Here is a 21,684-nt window from a genome sequence, read left to right on the forward strand (position 1 = left end):
AATTGGTATTCAATGTAAATCAGTTTAAATACAATATCAATTTAATCTAATAATTAAATTCATTATTCCGTTTTTTTTTGCTTCTTTTTTTGAAAAAAAAAATACATGTTAAACAAACCATCAAGTATATAATTAAGTAGAACGAAAAAAATTATCAAAGTATTAAACATTTCATCATGATTCATAACAGTCCAAATTATAAATAGCTAATTAACCAACTAAATTACAAACCAAAATTAGTATGCGAAAAGATCCAACTGAAATTGGAATGCTTAGGGCCTACTCTAGCACAATCTCCAAAATTTGACTAAGAAATAGATTTTTTGTAAGTTTCGTATTATTGCCCGAGTAATTCAGTAATACAACATGGCCACATAGGAACAATGAAGGCAACGCCAAGGGATGACAGCAGTTCAGGTGGCACAAGAAGAGTAAAGAACATAAAAAAAAGAAAAAATCTTACACGACAGCATGGGAGTTTTTGAAGGCAACAAATTAGCTCGAAGAGCCCTTCTTTTCTGCTGTTTTATTGATTAAACAATTTAAATATTAATCATTACATCCAATGACTACAACATATGAACCAATATCAACTACCTAAGAAGAAAGGGGGAAAACTATACATGATTGATCACCACCTATACACTGCAGAGATTATGCAATGGTTGTGTGCTCGAACTTATTATCAACAATTTTGGCTGTTTCAGCTGTTTGTTAGTCCCCTAGTAAACATTGAATCTTGGAGAATATGGAAAACTTAAAATAAAAGCATATAGGATTGACCTTTGTTGGCAAACCTAATTTATGCTCGCAAACAGCCAGCTTGTGATAGACTCGACAACATCTCAAATGGTATACCAAGTCCATGCAGCAACACTGTTTTAGTGAACTCACTGCTTGATCAATCGAAGCTTCCAATTACCTTCACCATCAATCAGCCGCAGTTCCATGGAATGAAATGGTATTAAAGCAGGACGCTGGGGGCAGGAGCAGAGAAATTTAGTTTGATCACACATTATTATGGCTAACATGCAGGTTTAAGGTTAGACCAGCTATAACTGGTTTATCTAGAACTAAAGAAACTAAATAAGTGTACACTAGGAAGGAAATGAAGCAAGATCAAAACAACTAATTAGTGAACTACTCTTAATTCACTAAATTTACCATGACAGTATTTTTATTTCCAATATACTTATATAATCAACTTACTTGTGAGGAAGTAACAACCGTGATTCCCATATCTTTTGCAAGCCCATATAGGTGTTCTTCAACATCAACACTAGTTGCACTGCCAACATTATTTTTTTTAGGATATGAAAAACAAGTAACAATTTCTTTGAAAAGGAAAAGGAAAAGGAAAAGGAAAATCATACATACTTGGTGCACTCGTCAAGAATACCAAATTTGGGCTTATGAAAGAACAAGCGTGCCTTACAGAACAGAGTGAGCAACGTTAAAAACCATGAAAGAGAGTACTTTAAATTATAATAAATGTCTTCCTTTAAGGAATTAAAGACTTTCTAAGGGGCATGCTGTATGAAACAAAAATATTTAAGAAATTTTAAAAAAAATGTCTAAAATTTCAAGAGAATATATTTACATACCATCCCCAATCTTTGCTGTTCTCCAAGAGAAAGAATGTCTTCCCATTTTAAATTCGCATCCCAGTTGCTTCCCTCCCTTTCTAGAAGATAATTCAACCGAACACTCTCTAGGATAGCTTTTAACCGTGTGTCTAACAAATTTCTGGTGTCAGCATGCTTTTCATCTGAATTAGCAAGTTATAATTATCAGAGCTAAAATGGAAAAGAAAATAAATAAAATGCACACTTTAAAACAGTTGGAGAAGAGAACAAGAAATTGTTTTTGATCTGTAAAAGAAAACTGACCAGAATAATTTTCCCCAAATAAAAAGTAAGTAACAACGAAAACCTTACCCTAAACCCCAAATAAAATGTTAGCAAAAGAGAAATTTTCAACAATATCAGCATGAACACCATTCTATTGAATTGCCACAACCTTAGAACAGCTCAGAAGAAAACTTATTCTCAGCTAGCGGTGATTAATGAAAAGTAACACAGTAGCCTTGTTATAAACTTTAGTTGAGTCAAATACTAAAAACAGTAAGCTGTAGAGTTAAAAATAAGGTTTTGTTCCAATCCCCTAAGTAACTATAAGATAAAGCCTTGTTGAGGACCCCCCCCCCCCAATCTAATAGGGGTTTTTGTATTAACAGTGCTAGAAAGAGTAGTTCATTGCATCTAGACTTCAAATTACTCACTTTAACCATGGTAATAATCCAAAATTATTGGTCAATAGAGAATCTAAGTGGATTTACCAACTTGCTTATGTTAATTTATAATCAGAAACTTCATTTTTACGCATTTCTAAGGCCTGCCTTATTTCTCCCACCCAAGATATTTACCTTTTCCATACATCTTCAGTACTTTAACCTCTGCTTCCTCACAGGAAAGGGGATATATAATTTGATCCCTTAGGGTTCCCAAACATGTATATGGCCGTTGAGGAACATAGAAGATGCCACAACCAGATCCATCCTCTTCATCCACAACTTCAGATGGTCTAGAGAGTCTTCCACTGGCAATTGGCCATAGTCCTCTAAGAACTCTGAAAATGGAACTTTTTCCACTTCCATTTGGACCTTTTAAAAATAAGATACATGTAAGACCAAAATTTACATCACATTAGAATTCCCTCTTCTGAAGGGACAAAACAAATAAAATAATGACTATACCAACCAGTAACAAGTAGGCTTCCCCCATGCTTAATGTCAAATATTAACTCCCTCGCCAACATCTTTTGAGAAGGGGTTACGATATCAACTTTTGAGAAGGAAATGACATCACTGGAATGAACATCCCTCACTGGAGGTATAGCACTAACACTCGTGAAATTCTCTGTACAGTACAAGGTCATATTAGCACATAATTCGATGGCTATTAAAGAGATTTACTGCCATACAAACAGCAAGATATTGATTTATATGATTGATTATAAAACTAAAGAAGGATAATTAAATACCAGATTGTGCTGCATCAAGAAGTTCTTCAAGTTCAAAAATCCGATTAATTCCACCAGAGAGTTCTACAAACTTTCTATGCAATTCAAGAATATCACCGAAAGCTAAAAAGCTTTGAGAAACAACAGATGCCAAAAACCTCAGTGCATGTGCCAGCTCACCTATTAGTATAGTATTGTCTGTGAGAGAGGAGAGCAACAAGAGAAATATAGAGAGTAAATGATTCAATGCAAATATCTTACCCTGAGTAGTTACTGATGCGCGGTCTCCCTTGTGTTCCATGGCATATATTAAGCTCAAGCCCCAAGTCACATTATGTGGAAGTTGCTTTGTGATAAAATCATCCAGGATTCCAAACAGCCACTTCTTTTTTAAAAGGTACTTGGAGTGGAGGAGAAGTTCCCTGAATCTAGACTCGACCATCTGCTCAACATTAAGAGAGTAAAATTTAGAGATTGACGATAACCATAGTTTTAATCTGCTCCTGTTATTAAAAGTAGAGCCATCCAACCATTATCAGAACATAAATAGGAGCTAAAAAGAAAAATAAATTTGTTGAACTTTTCCTGTCAAACTGAGACCCACTTCACACTTCCTCATATTAGAGCCCTACATTATATAAAATTTGATCAAACACATAAACATGTATAAAATTTAGGGTATGCTTAATCAAGGAGGTGGAAAATGAGAAAGTGGAAAGTTATGAGAGGACTGAACACAGGGATGGAGGCTGAGTTTTACTCTTTATTGCTTGGTAAAGGGTGATGATGTATAACCCAACTGCCCTTTATTGCTTCCTAAAGGATAAGACCACTTTCAACTCACTTTCAAGCAACAGAAGTGTCCAAAATTTGAATGGTGAATTGGCACTCTAGTTTCAGTCATCCCACATTTTTATTATGACAAGCATCAGGTTTCATTTCTACCTTTCATGTCCTCAAACAAGCACACTTAAAGAAAATACATTAAATATTGCAGAGCTAGGATGCTCACAGCTTTTTCTCGAGCACCACCTCCAAAGAAAGCAACAGATTCAGCATGAGTACAAAGTCTTTCATGCATGAACCTAGAAAAGCATAAAGAGAAACAGATCAGAATAATTTCAACAGAACTATTTGATTAGTACCTGGATTGTTAGCTGACAGTAGAATAAGTTTACCTAAATGTTCCTTCAAGTTGTTGTTCTTGACTAATCAAATCACCAAAATCTGGAGTAACAGTTCTTAGAAATCCCAAACCGAGTAACATGTAAGCATAGAGTATGGCAACTCCCCTCCGACCTGTTAACAGCTTCATTCTCCAAGTGAACCTTTAGAATAACGAAAGTACTTGATAAGTAAATAAAAACAAAGAGCATAATAACTATTTTGCATCAATATGTTAATTGACCATGTACAAGTAAAATACACCATAGTAACATAATAACTCTATTTTGCAAATGAATTACTCACCACAAAATATCCACAGATGGCTTTACCATTCCAGTGACCAGTCCTGACAAGTCTGTTGTTAACTTCTCCAAGTCATGAGTTATCCTCTGATCAGCATCAACATTTTTGCTTGCCATGTGGAAGACCTACAAAGATATGTATGTAATGTGAATTCGGAACCAAGCCCCAGTCATCCGGCATCTGCCTAAATAGCTTAAAAGCAAGGTGAATAATATATTTATTATTCATAATAATAACATCACATTTTTTGTTTGTGAAATTAAAACCTAGTCTACGTTCTCAAACTACTGACATGGGGAAATTTGGTATGTGGCATCAGTAAGGTTCCTGGGATAACATCCCTAGGGAGTGTCAAATTCCTGAGCTAATTAATTTTTATTTTCCCACATTTTATGAGAATATGACTAGTGGTTAAATTTAAATCTAAGACTATCAATCCTAAGAATTGCCAACTTCACATATATGTACCTGAAGGTAAATGTTGTTATTTAACTCAATAGTTGGGGACACTGGAACTATGAAGAGGTCATAGAACAAAATTGAAAATTGAGTTAAATTTGAAGGGGAAATAGTAGAATGTAATGATATCAATAAGACTGAGATATAAAATTATTTCAATAAAAGGTTCAACATATAAAAATAAAACAAAATGTGATTGTGGTTCATCAGGAAGTAGTAATTATTCAAGTCATAAACACAAAAACAAGTTTACAGTATGAAAAAAATTAAATAAGTGAAGCTAAGGAATGAATGAATAGTTTACCTTGTAGAATGCATTGTTTCTTAAGTAGTTCTTGAGAAGATGTTGGGTCAAACGAATCCGCCCCCCAAGGGCTAGCCTCGCAGTCAAGTGTCTGTAGAACAAGACACAACATTTTAATTTTTAAATTTACTTTTCAAAGACTCTTGTTAGGTCAACCTATTCAAACTTTTTCCCAGTTTCAATGCTTTAAACTATCTACAAATTATCTAATATTTTTCATATTTTAAGTGCAATCAATAATTTATGAATAATAGAATATAGAAATCAATGGGATGTATACTCAACAAAAGGGCGTAGTTGAACTAAATCACAAGCCATTGTAAATAGGCACTAATTTAGGATAGAATCTCCTTTTATATATTTAGAATATATTTGCAATTATTCAGATAATTTTTTTTCCTATTTCCTTCTTGCCAATGGAATTGATTAGCAGAATATTAGTTATTAATTGACACAAATTACAGAATATTTGTCATTATTGGCACAAATTTGTTGGCCATTCAAAACAGCAAATCTTACAAGATTATACAACTATAATTATCTCCTTAATTAGATATCCCATATGTAGGATAACATTTATTGTAGATTGACTATTTAATGCACAGATGTAGAAATCAAATTGTCCCCTTTGTGGAAATCACCAGGAGGAGGCTGACCATCTCTTTTTTCATTGCAGAATGACTATAGGGCTGTGGTGGGAATTTATGAGCTGAACCCGGTTTAAAGGAGCTTTCTCAGCTGACCCAGCAAGACATTTTATTCAATTCTGCGAGGGCTTTGGGACACAGAGGAATCATAATAGGAGGTGTATATGGTGGATTGCTCTAACTAGTACTATTTGGCAACACAGGAATTCCCTCCTGTTTAAGGGCACACCATTTGAACCTCCCAAAGTATTGGATGATGCTCTATTTCATGCTTGGTCTTGGCTTAAAGTTTCAGAAAAAGGCTTTAATATTCCATTTAACCATTGGTCTTCCACTCTTCCGGAGGCCTTTGGTTAACTTGTAATATTTCCTTTCGTGGTGGGTATTGGTGGGTTTTGCTTTTGGAAGGTGGCTTTTTCAGTGCCTTGTATTTGCTATCTCAGTACCTCTGGTACTGTTATGTCTGAATATTAATAATAATAATATAATTTTGCCTTCCAAAAAAAAATGTAGAAATCAAATTGTATGAACACTATTTAATGTAGAATTCTCTACAGGAGAGAACACAATTTTACATTTGCAACTTTCTTAGTCTAATGGTATTCGTCTAGGTTGCGATCCTATCATAGTTCTGTCCAAAATTCCTAACCTCTTGGTTTTGCCAAACAATCCAGTTCTTGCTCCTTGTTACTTTTGTGATTTCTCTCTTGTGATTACCTTTTTTTTTCCTTAGCCTTATGTCTAGTGACAAGTATGACGTCTTATTCATTCGCCTTAATGGCAATAACCATTCTGACAGGGCATTCTAGTTCCAGATATTTGTCAAAGGTAAGAACCTTTGGGGTCATGTTGACGGCACCAGTTCTGGTCAAAACAAAGAAAACCAGCCGAACGAATATACTGCGCGGGAAGTCAAGGACGCCCAAGTCATGACATGGATCATAGGCACTATTGATCCACATATTGTTCTCAATCTCCGACCATTCAACACTGCAACCAAGATGTCGACCTATCTCAAGAAGATTTATAGCTAGAATTATACTGCTAGAAGGTTCCGGCCGGAACATGAAATTACCATATTTCAACATGATAGTCTCTCAATTTCTGAATTCTATTCTTAGTTCATGAATCGTTAGGCTGAATACACTGACATTGTCTATGAAGTTTTGTCAAATGAAGGTCAAATTGCAGTGCAACAAGTTCATGAGACTACAAAAAGAGATCAACTTCTTATGAAATTGAATCTGACTTTGAGGGTATTCGTTCCAATCTCATGAATAGAGCTCTTGTTCCATCCTTGGATACATGCCTCAATGAGTTTCTTCGTGAAGAAGAATGTCTCCTAACTCAAGCATCCATGGAACAACAAAAATGTGGCTATTTTCTAGTTGCATATGTTGCATAAGGAAAACCCAAACGTCAAGACCTGAGTGTTGTCCAATGCTTCCGTTGCAAAGAACTTGGGCATTTTGCTTCACACTGTCCTAAAAAGTTTTACAATTACTGCAAAAAAGATGGTCATATCATTAAAGAATGCCGCATAAGACCACCAAGGAAAACTCAAACAGCCTTTACTGCTGCGGCTGGTCCTTCTACTACTGGTAGTTCTGCGAATCAAAATGCTCTTGCCTCTACGGAACCAATGACCCCTGAAATGGTCCAACAAATGATAATTTCTGCATTTTCTGCTTTAGGATTTTCAGGTAAACCTTTTTCTTCTTGTACTCTGTGGTATTTTGACTCCGGTGCATCTAATCACATGACCAATAGTGCTGAATCCCTTAAAAATGTCACAAGATATTCTGGTAACCTTCAAACTCATACTACTAATGGAAACAGCTACCTATCACAGCTATTGGTGACATTTCCTCCTCTCTAACCAATTGTTTTGTTTCCCCTGGTCTCACTAGTAATCTTATTTATGTTGGTCAACTAACTGACATTGATTGCAAAGTTGCATTCTCAAAATCTGATTGTCTTGTGCAGGATCCACAATCAGGGAAGATGATCACGAAAGGGCCTAAAGTTGGACGTCTTTTTCTTTTTTATTTCTCTCAGGCTCGATGTTCTTTTCCGCCTTTTGTTTCTTCTGAATCAGCTATTTTTAATTTTCAAATATGGCATAAGCGCCTTGGTCATCCAAACTCTTATGTACTTCATGACTTACTGAAATCTGGTGTTCTTGGTAATAAAATTTTCCCATCTCTTAGTGTTGTTCAATTTGATTGCAACTCTAGCAAACTTGGGGAAAGCAAAATTCTACCATTTTCAATTCATAAATCAAAGGTAAATCAGCCTTTTAATATGATTCATAGTGATCTATAGGGGATTGCACCGATTATATCCCATGCTACTTACAAATATTTCATCACTTTTATTGATGACTATACTCGTTTCACTTGGATTTATTTTTTGTGCTCTAAAGATGAAGCATTCTCTGTTTTCAAAAAATTTCATACCTATGCTCAGACCCAATTTTCTTCCAAGATTAAAATTTTGCGTTCCAACAACGGGGGGGAATATACATCTCATTTATTTCAGGAATTCTTCTAGACAAATGACATTTTATCTCAAAGGTCATGTCCTTTCATACCCAAACAAAATGGGATAGCTAAAAGGAAAAATCTTCATCTTGATGTTGTTCGTACCCTTTTATTGGAATCTTTTGTGTCACCTCAATTTTGGTGTGAGGCTTTCTCCACTGTTGTCCACCTTAATAACCACCTGCTTTCTCAATCATTAAACAATGATTCTCCTTTCTTCAGGTTATTTGGTCACAAACCCACTTATTTCAATCTACGCACTTTTGGTTGTACTTGCTACGTCCACCTTCCCCAACAAGACCGCATCAAGCTCACATCTCAATCTATTAAATGTGTTTTTCTTGGTTATTTTGCCCACCATAAAGGGTTTGTTTATTATGATCCTAATCTACATAGGCTCCGAGTTTCTAGACATGTCATCTTTCAAGAAGATACATATTTTTTTCTAACTAACCAAGACACTCCCTCTTCTACATCCACATCTGTTTTGCCATTGTTTTCTAACAATTCTGTAAGGAAACCAACACCACAACCTTTATTGGTGTATCAAAGACGTCAGGCTGTTCCACCAAATCCACCATCCATACCTCCAAGGCCCTCTCCCGATCAATCTCTGGCAGCTGATCAAGTGTTTCATCCAGCACCAGCTCCTGTACGTTGCAATACTCGCGTTAGTAAACCACCAGAAAGTATGATTTTTCTTCCCCTTTATCATTGACAGCAACTATAGCATTTATTCCTATTCCTTCTTCTTATAGACAAGCCATAGAGCATAAATGTTGGAGAGAAGCTATTGAAACAAAACTTCTAGAACTAGAAAAAAATCAAACATGGGATGTTGTAACCTATCCTACTTTTGTCAAACCCCTTGGCAGCAAATTTGTATTCAATATAAAGCGTCGTTCGGATGGATCAATCGATTGATACAAGGCCAAGCTAGTTGTTCTTGGAAATAAGCAAGAATTTGGCCTTAATTATGAGGAGACCTTTGCACCTGTGGTCAAAATGACTACTGTGCACACTATTCTTGCCATTGCTGCATCTGAATCTTGGCAAATACACCAGATGGATGTTAAGAACGCATTCCTCCATGGTGACCTCAAGGAGGAAATTTACATTAGACTTCCAACCGGTATGCCTTCACCTTTGCCTAATGTTGTTTGCAAACTGAAGCGTTCTTTATATGGATTGAAACAGGTACTGCGAATATGGTTTGAAAAGTTTCACACAACACTGCTTGATTTTTCCTTCATACAAGACAGGTTTGATCCGTCACTTTTCATACAAAGGAGCTTAAAAAGGAATTGTCATACTTCTTGTTTATGTGGATGATATTGTGATCACCGGATCAGATCAAGAGGCTATTAGTACAATCAAGAGACTGTTGCATTCAACTTTCCACATGAAAGACCTTGGCCAAGTCACTTATTTCTTGGAATTAGAAGTAGACTTTCAACAGAAAGGCATTTTTGTCAATCAACACAAATATATTCAAGATCTAATTCAATTAGCCAGTCTCACTAATTCTGCTTTTGTTGACACTCCAATGGAAATTAATCTGAAATTGCGATGAGATGAAAGTGACCTTCTACAAGACCCAACTTTCTGGCGTAAGCTAGTTAGAAGTCTTATTTACCTAACCATCACCAAATCAGACATCCCATTTTCTGTCCACACAATTAGCAAATTGATGCAATTTCCTTGGCATTTGCATCTTTCAGCAATACACCGTATTATTAAGGATCTACTTGGTACTTCCAACCGTGGTCTTTTCTTCCCTAGTGATGCATCAACACAACTTCAAGCATACACTGATTCTGATTGAGCTGGATGTCCAGACACACGGAAATCCACTATTGACTGGTGTATGTTCTTAGAGGAAGCTCCAATTTCTTGGAAATGCAAGAAACAAGACTCAGTCTCCAAATCATCCACTGAAGCAAAATACTGCACCATGTCTACCGCATGCTCTGAGATTATTTGGCTACGTGGTCTCCTTTCAGAGCTTGGTTTTTCACAAGCAAAACCAACTCCACTGCATGTTGACGATACAAGTGCTATTCAAATTGCCACAAATCTTGTTTACCATGAAAGAACGAAGCACATAGAGGTTGATTGTCACTCAACCCGGGAGGCATAAGACAATCGTGTTATCACCTTGCCTCGTATTTCAACATCTGTTCAACTTACTAACATTCTCACAAAATACTTGACACATCAGCCCCATAATTTCCTAGTCAGCAAATTGATGCTTTCAGACTTAACAGCATCAATTTGAGGGGGGATGTCAATGGAATTGATTAGCAGAATATTAGTTATTAATTGACACAAATTGCAGAATATTTGTTATTATTGGCACAAATTTGTTGGTCATTCAAAAAAACAGATCTTACATGCTTATACAGCTGTAATTATCTCCTTAATTAGTTATCCCAGTTGTAGGATAGCATTTATTGCAGATTGGCTATTTAATGCACTGATGCAGAAATCAAATTGTATGAGCACTATTTAATGCAGAATTCTCCATAGGAGAACATAGTTTTTCATTTGCAACTTTCTTAGTCTAATACCTCCTTCCCTTGATATGTTTAATTTCCTTATTTTCTTTAATAAGTTTAGCCTATAAATAGAGATTTGTGCTCATATTGTAAAACACACCTAGTAATATTCAATTCTTTTCTTTTCAAGTTCTTGTCTTTCAAGTCAAGCATTACATTGAAAGACAGCAGTTGTCGTGTACAAATATCAATACATGAACAATAAGCAGATTACCAAGATTTAGGCTCAGGTTAATAATAGAGAAACATTTCATAAGCATCTTAGATCAATTTATAGAAGAAATTCATGTATTTATTGTGGAATCATGACTTGATTCTTTGCCCAAGAAATTGAATGGTAAATGGTAATATGTCAATGTCAATGTCAACAAGTATTGAGATATGCATTCCAGTCATAAACTAAAGATCAAATACCTAATTTCAAACCCCCACAAAAAATATTCATTCATGGAAGGAATAATTTAGACACAAGTGAATGCCAAATTACCTTATAGAAGGTGCAATGAAAGAAGATGCAGCACTTTGAATAACACTTATACCAATTAATCGAATAAAGGAAGCTTTATCCTGCTCCAAAACAAGCTTCACAGTAGTACCTGAGAACATAAATACCCTGGAATGTTATACATATGATCTCTCTTAATAATGAAAAGTCAAAGATAGGACAATACCATTCAGTGATGCAATACGATCTGAGACCCATGTTCTTGAAACAACAAGAAAAGCAACAGCAAGTAGTCGTGCTCCTTGTTTATCAAATATGGTGGGCACCTGAAAGCATGCAGTACACATAAAAAAAATGCACCTGAGATCTATCATATTTATGGATTAACTAATGTGCACAACCCATCCTTTAAAAAGGATGTTGGTTCATAGCAAGTCATCAAGGAGATAGTGCACAAATGACTGAATAGTTTCATTTGTTTCACTGCATTAGACACTTGACAGCAGACGCATCACTGAAATACAAAAAAGATGTACTAACCAACATCCTTTTCATAGTAAGTCGTCAATGAGATAACACAAATGACCAGAGTTACCCAGGCCTAAGGGGTCTAACTCAATTGGTTGAGCAGTGTGTGTGAATTATTGTAAACATCCTGATAACTGCATTCGATTCATATGTATAAAAAAAATGACCAGAGTTTCATTTGTTTCACCACAATAGACACTTGACTGCAGATGCACCACTGAAATTTAAGCATAACGAGTAAAGAAATCTTATTGATATTAACTTCTTAAATAGGCGCTACTGGAATTTGATAGAAATATAAACCATTCGTGAGCCTACACCAACCAGCTCAAGATTTTGGGAGAGTTAGCCTATGATATAATATCAAAGCTATTCTAACTGCTTCAGGGTTTAGACAGGGAAAAGGAAAACAGAATAGCAGCTAACAATGTATTATAGTAAGAAATTGCAATACCCAAACCTTAATACTTTCATTTATACTGATAATCCGGTTAAGTACTAGTGTTACAAACAGAAGCCCAACCCCATTAACAATAAGACTAATAATTTCATAACCCTAATATCTTCCAAAAATAACCAAGTGATCAAGAGTTTGGTAATTGGCACCCCCATTTTGAAGGATTAAATTAAATTTAAGCATAACATAAAAGTAGGCCTGGGTATTATTCAAGCTTCAAGCCTGTAGGGCCCTCACATGAGTGGGGGTGGGGGGTGGGGGTGTCTAGTCCTCCACCAAACAGCTTAAAAAGCTTTTGGAAGTGTTGATCTTTGATAATAATTTTTCAATAAGCTAAGTCGGACTGTCAAAGATGTCTAGGCCCCCATGCTATTAAATGGAATAAAGTTGCTATCTTTGTGAATTAAAAAGTTTATCATCCCCCCTTTTTATTGAAGCTACTTGTTGACAACTTTCCCATATATGTTGTTACCCAGAAAAATAATTCTATTTCTTTGTTTCAAAGCCCTAGTTGGTTCCTAGTTTAAATCTTCCTAGCCTCTCCAGCTGGCTCCACCATCATAGTCCTGAAACTAAAAGAGCATTCAATTTTAGCAAGTCATGCTGATCTTAAGATAACCTCAGATTCAATAAACTCATTACCACTATTAGTCAAACCTAAAACTGAATTGGTTGATCGGACATCCTGATTTTGCATAACTTTGCTAGCTAGGTCATATAGTTTGAGAGAATTATAATTGCACCAACTTTGCAACCAACAAAAATCTAAAAACAAAACTGCAAGTAAGCCAACCTACATAACAATGTCACTAATCACCATCAATCAGCAGTATACTAGAACTGCAGGTTGCATGGATTTAGAACTATAGTACAGTAAATTGACAGAAAAGATCTAGGAAGAAATATTTAGACTTATAAATTTATAATTAACCACAGAAAATAACAACACCTAAGATTTTCATAAATAATGTACTCAAAAGCATATAGAATTAATCAATAATTCAATATGATGGAAAAGTTGTTGACTCACTAAAACAATATAAAGTAAAAATCTTACAGGAGCATATCTATTGAAGATACTTACCAATACTTTGCACATGGCAGCTACTCTCATCGGCAATGCCCTTGTATTACCGTGAAGTTGGGGAACAGCAGATGGTGAAATGTTACGCTTCATAGATGGAGATGATGCTATTATCACTTCTGAAATATCCGATTGTGCCTTTGAATTTGAGAATGCAGAACCCTAGGCAAAGAAAAAACAGAAAAAAAATAGAGAAGCTTTCATCATCAATATAAGATAATGAACCGTGAAGAAACCAAAAACACCAGAATCACAAAATATCTTAACCTTTTTATTCATAGCAAATGCCCGTTGAACTGCCTTGGCATCACTCTGTCTTTTTGTCTCCAAAGCCTTCACTGTATCATTCCCCAATTCAGTAGACGAGTCCTCCCTGGAGTTCAAAATTTGAATCTTATATTTAATTACAGCTTTATAGTAAAACACTAATAAGCAGTGCAGTAAAGTTCCAACCTTCTATGATGAACACTCCATCCTCCCTCACCATCTAAAGACAAAACCACATCATGGAATGCAACTAATGCTGGACGATGTGATATGGTAATACATGATGTTCCCATAGCCAGAACATTAGCACAAAAACGTTCTTCCATATCAGTAGTGACAGCACTTGTGCACTCATCAAGAATGGCAAATTTAGGCTTATGGTAAAAAAGTCTGGCCATGCCCAATCGTTGTTGCTCGCCCAACGAAAGTTCATCACCCCAGTTTACCTCTGTTTCAGACGGGTACCGATCCAATAGATACTCAAGATCAACCTTCAATACATGTACAAGCAATTCAGATGAATAATAATGATTAAAATAACATATAATCATCAAACACTAAACATTAATGTGGCACTGAGATAGAAGTAGGATTAGATGTGAGTTTCACATTTTTCAATAGCTCCACCATCCTGCTATCTGTAAGTGGCTCAACCTCTTGATCAGCAGTAAGAGGGTAAATTAACTGATCACGAAGTGTTCCTACAGCAGTATATGGTCTTTGTGGCACATAAAAGATTTCCTTATTAAGATCAGATCCAACTCCAGGTTTCACAATATGTCCAGATACCAAGGGCCAAAGACCTCCTAAAACCCGGAATAACGAGCTCTTTCCACTGCCATTTGGACCTTCAGCAAAATAATTGTGAATTACATGTCAAAACAATTAACCATTAGAAATCTTATTTTAAAAATCCAATTATACAAGTGAAACATAGTCCTTTCAGATTGTCAAATGAAAGCCAAACAGACAAGTATCATAACAATTTTGGTTTACTTAATCAATTCCAAATTATCTAATTTTCCGTCCCCTTCAAATGCACTTGCTCATCAGGAGTATAATGACCAACCAGGATTTTACTATTTTGTTGTTAGTTTACATTTTCTTGAACACATGGATATGTGCTAGTCCACACATTAGAACTGATGGATTGCTCAAACTGTGAAACAAAACAAGGCTTAAGAGTTAGAACTGATTCAATGATATTACCACAAAATGCATCATGGGAAGTGAGATTTTAACACAGTGCGTAGCATCAGTGGGCAGAATCTCAATCACTAGACTACAAATTCACTAATTAATTTTATTGCAATTATTATCATTCAATTGTATTTGATTGGTGCACATAAAATCAATTATCAATGCAAAAAACCTTTTGTTAAAAATAAGCAACAATTATGAAAGCAGTCACCTTATTAAACCAGTTAATAATCAACATGGCAAATAACAAGTCTGTAAGTTTACAATTAATTTTAGCTTCAAACTTTTCAGTTACATTGTCTTGTTTGATTGATAAATTAAAAATTAATGCAATCCTAAAATAACTAGAATAACCTAAAGAATAACTGTTAGAAAATTCAGCAACTAGTAATGATCAATAGTCATTAGTAACCACATGCCAGTGGGTGAGGTGAATGCGTAAGGGTAAAAGTGGGTTATAGATGAAATCGGGTAAAAACAATGCTCATGGTCATGGGTTATTCTGGACAGCTTTCCAACTCAATCGGTAAATGAACAACAAGCACCAAGCCTTATCCCACTAAAAGGGAATACTCGGTTTTTATTTTCAACCAGCCAACATTCAATAATTTACAATGGCAGCCACAGAAATTGCAGAAAACACTCATTTGAAACAATATAGCTTGAATATAACATGTCATTGACACAGAACCTGACTGGATGCATTAACCTAGGCACTTGCCAATAAAAAAGAGACAAAGGAAACAAGACAAAGTTCCATTTACATTATTGAACTTGGACTCAATAGTACACAAACCTTACTATACTTCTAGCCATGTAGATACAAGCACAAAGATGTATGTACAAAAAATATGGATAACCTTTCTAGTTTCTAGACACTATGAATGCATATAATAAAAATTAAGCCCATGAATAATTTCAACTCCCCCCCCCCCCCCAATCAGATACGCAAGAGAATTCAACAAAAGAAAAGAAAGAATAATGAAATAAGATAATCAATTATCATGGTTGAACCAACCACAAAAAGTAAAATTAGAAACGACCAGCATGCTGAGAGTTCATATGACTACCTGTAATCAAAAGATTTGATCCTGATTGAACCTTAAGGGTCAGATCATCCACTAATACATTACCGGTGGGGGTCACCACCTGAATTTTGGGAGCAACACCACAATCAAGATGTGAAAACATAAATAGAAGTATATGTTCATAAAGAGTTCAGTAGAATTCACTAGCCTTGACACCATAAAACCCAACATAGTTAGCTTCACTTATGTAATTTCTACTTCCTTGTCTTTGCAGTGAAGATTTCCCATTATCCAGGCTTAGCTCTCTTGATATGGCCATTAACTCATGAATGCGATCGGCATAACCACTGTAAAACATACAGATAACTAGAATATTAGTATACAAAAAAAAAAAAAAAAACCCTAGAAAGGAATAGCATCAAAGCATGTCCTCTAATATCAACTTCTAAAGGGACAAATGACCAGTCAAATATACCTGAGTCGGTTGAGCCGTCTTGCACTGATAGAAAGAGTTCCTAGCGATTGAAATAAGGAAATAATGACACTAGTATGATATCTTAGATTGCTTAGCATCTCTGCACGCCCTAAAGTTGAACTGTCAGGCCTTAGATGGCCAGAAAAGAAAGGTTCAATGATCAAAATAACAGCAACAGTAGCACCAAGGTACTTCAATAAAAAATCCTGAATCATGCCAAACCACCAATGGTCATGTAGCACTCTATTAATATGTCTAACTAAGGTCCTAAACTTCTGCTGAATATGAGCTTCTTCTCTCCTCTCTCCACCATAAAATGCTATACTTTCCGAATGAGTCCTTAACCGCGAGTGAAGCTGTCGATACTCTCCTTCCAATTCCTGCTCTCTGGACATAAGTTTACCAAAAGCAGGAGAGAAGTTTCGGATTGTAGCCCCAGCTCCAAGTACGTAGGCCTGCAGGGAAACAACAGTTAGCAAAAAGACAGCAACTAAACTTAAGATTACATCAAACAGGCTCCAGTCATCAGCAACAAAAAACAAAATTATGAACAATAGCTGCCAGTGAGAAATCTGTGATACAGTACAGTTTAATGAGAGTACCAAAATCCAGAAGATATATTTAGGGCTTGCATACGAACACAGCCGCCAAGTGTATAGCAGTCCATCAGTCACCGCAGTTAGATCATCCTGTACAATCTCACTCAACTCTGAACAGAACCTTGGCACATCACTGGCAATTCTTTGTTCCGGATTAGTTATCCGACCATCAACATGTGATATTTTGTAATACACCATGTTCTGAAATAAAAGTAAATGATAAACAGAAAGCTGACATAAAAACTAAATAGAACATTATAACATTTGTTGACACACGGATTACTCTTCCTATAACCACCAAAAATATGTGCAATAGTGCATGGGATGGTGATTGGCACCCTTGCAATTTATATATATATATATAGGGGTTTGCTAATACGCAAACAACACATTTTCTGTTGGTGTGTATTAGCAAGGTGCACCAAAAATTTAGGACAGAAAAACCAACCTTATCTTTTATTCTAATAAACTCTTTTTAGGGATACTATAGTAATTTGAGATAATTTATTTTAAAAAATAAAGAAAAAACATGTCTTCTCTCTCCTTCTCTCCCATGGTGTCACGCTCAGTTAACATTTTAGGTCGTTAACGGAAATTCTCAAGGAGGATTCATCTCTCTTTTTCTACTTTGCTTTCAACAGGGCATGTGTTGACCTCACTATGTTTTACCTCTATTGTGAAAATAAATTTAATTTGGTGTGTGCATGTGGTGAGAATTAGAATGACAACTAACAAGTAAGAGATAGTTCCATATTTATGCAGAAGATATTAGCAAAACCGTGTTGTGTGGAAATTAGCAAAACGGAAGCTGCGATTGAGGAGGTTGCAGTGCAGATCCGACGTGGGGAGAAAGTTCAAAGCCATGTACCTAGCTGATTAAGAGTCTGTAACAACTATTGTCCTCTTTAAACAGTATAAAGACACGACAGAACTTAAGACTAACAGAATTTTTGGAAGCATTGCATATTGAACTTTCATACATTGCAAATAAAGAAGAAAACAGACAAGCCTTATAAACAGGTAAAAATAACTCGGAAAGATTTTAGTTCACAAGTAAATATACAGACACTTCATATGACAGTAGGAATGCATAAATGGATAACAAGCTCAATACAGACAATCAAATATAGTAAGCTTTTACATACAAATCAGCAATATCTACCTCAAAATAGCGAGAATGGATAAGTTTAGTCAATATTTTACGGAAGTGCAGACTCAAAGTCCCAGTAATGTACTTAGATGTAGACTGCATGGTTGATAAGAGGAAACACAAAAGAATATTTTCTGAAATTAGCCGCAGAAACAATGGCACACGTCGAAGAAAAGCGGCGCGAAATAGGAAACCTTGCACTTTTGCTAGCCTGTTGCTCAAAGTGGTTCGCAGCACCTGCAAATATGTGAAATTTAAATGTCATTGACTATCATTATTATTTATTTCTGGTGAATCAACCAACACATTTTCTTTTCTGATATTCATACATCTATTTTCATACAAACTTGAACATTCTACTGTAGTTTTCTTTTCAAATAAAAAAAAAAAAATCATCTCTTTTTCCTTTACTTAAACAGTCTACTATGCCAACACATTGACACATTTTGATAAATATATTTCATCTACATAGTGGGTATACATGACATGTTCATGAATGATGCCTTACAAAGTCCGTCATTGACCCCTTAATCTCAAGGATAAGTTGACAGAGTAAAATATCACAACGAATACATGAATACATAAAGCAACTGTGCATTGAAATGTTGAAGATAAGCACAAAGCATAATTATCCATAACAAAATAAACTTACCACTATAGAAACCAAAGATAAAAGGTTCTTTGCACCTAATTGGCCCATCTCAGATAAAAGAATTGCAGCAAGGACTTGAAGTGACTTCAACCCTCCTTTCTTTTGTTTATTCTTTGGTGCAGAAGTTCCTTTCATGACCTCCTCCTTTGTGAGTTCTTTATCATTATTGCGCTCATAGGAATCACCTAATAAATCATCTCTATTACCTCTAAACCTCGATTGCACATATGCTGCAGTTCCACCAGCAACTAAGATACCAGTTGCAAGTAGCAAAGTTTTTCTGTCATGGTGCAGAAGTACAATGAATCAACAATATAATAATTAGCATGCAAAACTAGTTCAACATTGTAGAAATTTTATTAATACCAAACAAAATAGTGTATAATGAAAAACAGGATACTACTACTAATATGAAGACACAAGGCTATAATCAAAGTGGAAAAATATTTATCTGATAAATATAAGATAGCAATGTTAAACTCAGGAAGAATACATCAATATTTCATCCAAAAACAATCAACCACAACATACATTTCCCTTAAAGAAGCAGGACCTTAGAGAAATAAATTTTAGATCAATAAAGAATAAAGAAATTGCTTAACAATAGTTCTATTAGGACAAGTTTTGCAGCTTTTCTGATCTCTAATGATAAGCCTTTAAGCATATGTTTCAGGAAGAAAATCATACCCAAAGAATGCAAGTTTAAGGGTCAACGATTTTTCTTTAATGAAAATTCTTGATAATTACCAATTTCTACAATACTTATTAGGTATCTGTTTCTAAAGATTGAAATGTATGTAGAATTAGAGGTCTTGAGATTCCAACACAGGGATTTTGATGTAGCATAAACCATTATCTTATCCTATTTATTCAGTATTTTTTGGATCAAACGTATTAGTATTGAGCATTGTTGCAAAGGTTTTAAATTGTGGTTGACTGATTGCAATTACAATTTCGGAAAAACCTTGATATTGTAGAAAATTGTAGATAAATGTGGTTGATGCAAATGCAATTGTGGTCATGATGTGGTTCTAAAATAACCATAAACTTTGACTTAACAGCTGCAATTGCAGTTTCAGACCTTAATTTAAATTTAGAACCTCAATAATTCTTTAAGGGGTCAAACTTTTGAGCTTTGAGCATTATGTATTCTATTGCAGATTATGAGAATGTGATCAAATATTCTCTTCAAGCACAAAACAAAGTTTAGTTTTAGAGCCATTACGGGAAAAAAAATAGTTGATAAAAGCATAAACTTGATGTAGTAGGTCAATAGGAAAACAAATTAAGTGGCAAGTCATCATCAACATCTAAATGAACTTACTCATCACCAAAAACATTCAGAGAAAAAGTTAATATACCTCCTTGAAGCCAGAAAACTCCGGCCATGCTGAGTTAGTTGGAACAGTTGAAGGGAAGACATGGCGGAAGATCAACCTCTCTTTTACCAACAAATGAACATGTCGCAATTGCTCCTCATATCTTCCGGAGCAACAAAATCTGGCCAAATTTAAAATGCCCAGAAAAATGACAGATCAGCAGCCAGAACAGTGGGAATTTTCAATCTCAAGGCAAAGTGACATTCTTTAGATGCACCATGCTCGTTTACTCACACAATCACATTACTGAGGTTCCCATATACGTGTCAAACCATATGCACATATTTGTGAGCATGGTGTTTCAGTTCAAGATACCAAACAAAGACCTCATCACATCAAAAGCATAATTAAATAACAACAGCCACGTAACCAGGTATCTTTTAAATCAGATATCACTCATTATTAAGTGTAACTAAACAAAAATATACGCAAACAAATTTCCTCAAAGTCAAAATATTACATATACTAACATAAAACTCTCCATTTGTCCATAGCAGATCCCAAATGTGTAAAAATCCCTAACAGTAGCTCACCTTCAAGGTCCAAAACGTTAACCATGCTCCGCCAATCCAACGCGTAGAACATATTTGCTACAAAATAGAATATTCTAGTTAAACAACAGCGAGCATCTTCGGTTGTTCGTGAAAGTATGCCCACCGTAGCGATCAAAGCAACATCTCAGATTCTGCAATAACGTCATTGATAACCAAAAAAGCTCGATATGCGCATCCGAAGTCCGAAGTTGTATACAATAGAGAAATCGTTTTTCACATAAACGAAAACAAGTCAAACAAACCTAATATATGATATATAATTGATAATTAATCCTCATTCGGTGGGAACGAAGAAGGAACACGAAAATTGATCACGAGCAGCTTTGCTCCAACAACAAGTGAGTCACCACCACTGGTATTGAATTGAATAGAATAGAAAAGGAGGTTTAAGAATAATGAGGTACGTGTTTGGTTGCGGGAATTATATATCTAGTTAAGTATAAAATACTAACATGACTGAGACAAAAAAGACAAACAAGGTAGAAGCTAACCGAAGAGAAGAGAGAATTGGTGAGATATGTGAAGATAGGTGCGAGCCAGGGATTAGAGTGTGGAACGCAATATACCAACGTGTTCCACACGGGTGGTCTTCTTCTCTACCCACCATGGCCGGTGACAAATCGGGTCGGGTTAATCTATATTAGTATATTTTTGTGTTTCCAATTATTAATTTCTTATTAAAAATGTCTGTTTAATTCACACATTCAAACCTCTAACTACCATACGTCAAATCATAAAATAAATTCAAATTATAACAAAGGATAATATAAGATTAAAGTGAACTTTTTTTAAGGTATGATTAAAGTGAACTTGTTTCTCAACTCAGTAAGAAAACATGCATTTATTTATTTAATTTAAACAAAT

At 35.3% G+C, this 21,684-nt stretch overlaps 1 protein-coding gene across 5 annotated transcripts; it reads right to left on the minus strand.

The window, feature by feature from the left end:
• Window positions 1-478: 478 nt before the first annotated feature.
• LOC114413114 (ABC transporter D family member 1-like) lies at window positions 479-21,424 on the minus strand. 5 transcript variants are annotated; one of them, XM_028377328.1, is made up of 27 exons: window positions 21,312-21,424; window positions 21,063-21,172; window positions 20,800-20,951; window positions 20,249-20,387; window positions 18,888-19,167; window positions 18,248-18,472; window positions 17,089-17,286; window positions 16,487-16,941; window positions 16,220-16,358; window positions 16,054-16,132; window positions 14,393-14,631; window positions 13,970-14,274; window positions 13,784-13,889; window positions 13,517-13,678; window positions 11,674-11,773; window positions 11,490-11,598; window positions 5,255-5,345; window positions 4,492-4,616; window positions 4,200-4,349; window positions 4,034-4,106; window positions 3,043-3,463; window positions 2,760-2,918; window positions 2,426-2,662; window positions 1,605-1,768; window positions 1,378-1,430; window positions 1,210-1,288; window positions 479-977 (listed from the first exon to the last, which is right to left on the minus strand). In XM_028377328.1, the coding sequence occupies exons 4-27, from the start codon at window positions 20,308-20,310 to the stop codon at window positions 891-893; spliced, it is 4,098 nt and encodes a 1,365-aa protein (XP_028233129.1). In that variant the 5' UTR covers window positions 20,311-20,387; window positions 20,800-20,951; window positions 21,063-21,172; window positions 21,312-21,424; the 3' UTR covers window positions 479-890. The 5 variants fall into 5 exon arrangements, with proteins under 5 accessions (XP_028233129.1, XP_028233131.1, XP_028233130.1 ...); XM_028377330.1 differs by having other exon boundaries at window positions 3,043-3,201; window positions 3,283-3,463; window positions 21,063-21,416; XM_028377329.1 differs by lacking the exon at window positions 21,063-21,172 and having other exon boundaries at window positions 20,800-20,856.
• Window positions 21,425-21,684: the final 260 nt, after the last annotated feature.

Source organism: Glycine soja, chromosome 5, assembly GCF_004193775.1.
Source record: "Glycine soja cultivar W05 chromosome 5, ASM419377v2, whole genome shotgun sequence".
NCBI lineage: Eukaryota > Viridiplantae > Streptophyta > Magnoliopsida > Fabales > Fabaceae > Glycine > Glycine soja.

Excerpts from the sequence above, each read along its gene's own strand:
- LOC114413114 (XM_028377329.1), bottom strand. The coding sequence starts at position 20,310 with ATGTCTTCCCTTCAACTGTTCCAACTAACTCAGCATGGCCGGAGTTTT. Across the intron at positions 17,287-18,247 it reads TCCATTCTCGCTATTTTGAG|AACATGGTGTATTACAAAAT; the intron begins GTAGATATTGCT and ends CTTTTATTTCAG. Across the intron at positions 14,275-14,392 it reads TGGTGGAGCTATTGAAAAAT|GTTGATCTTGAGTATCTATT; the intron begins GTGAAACTCACA and ends CATGTATTGAAG.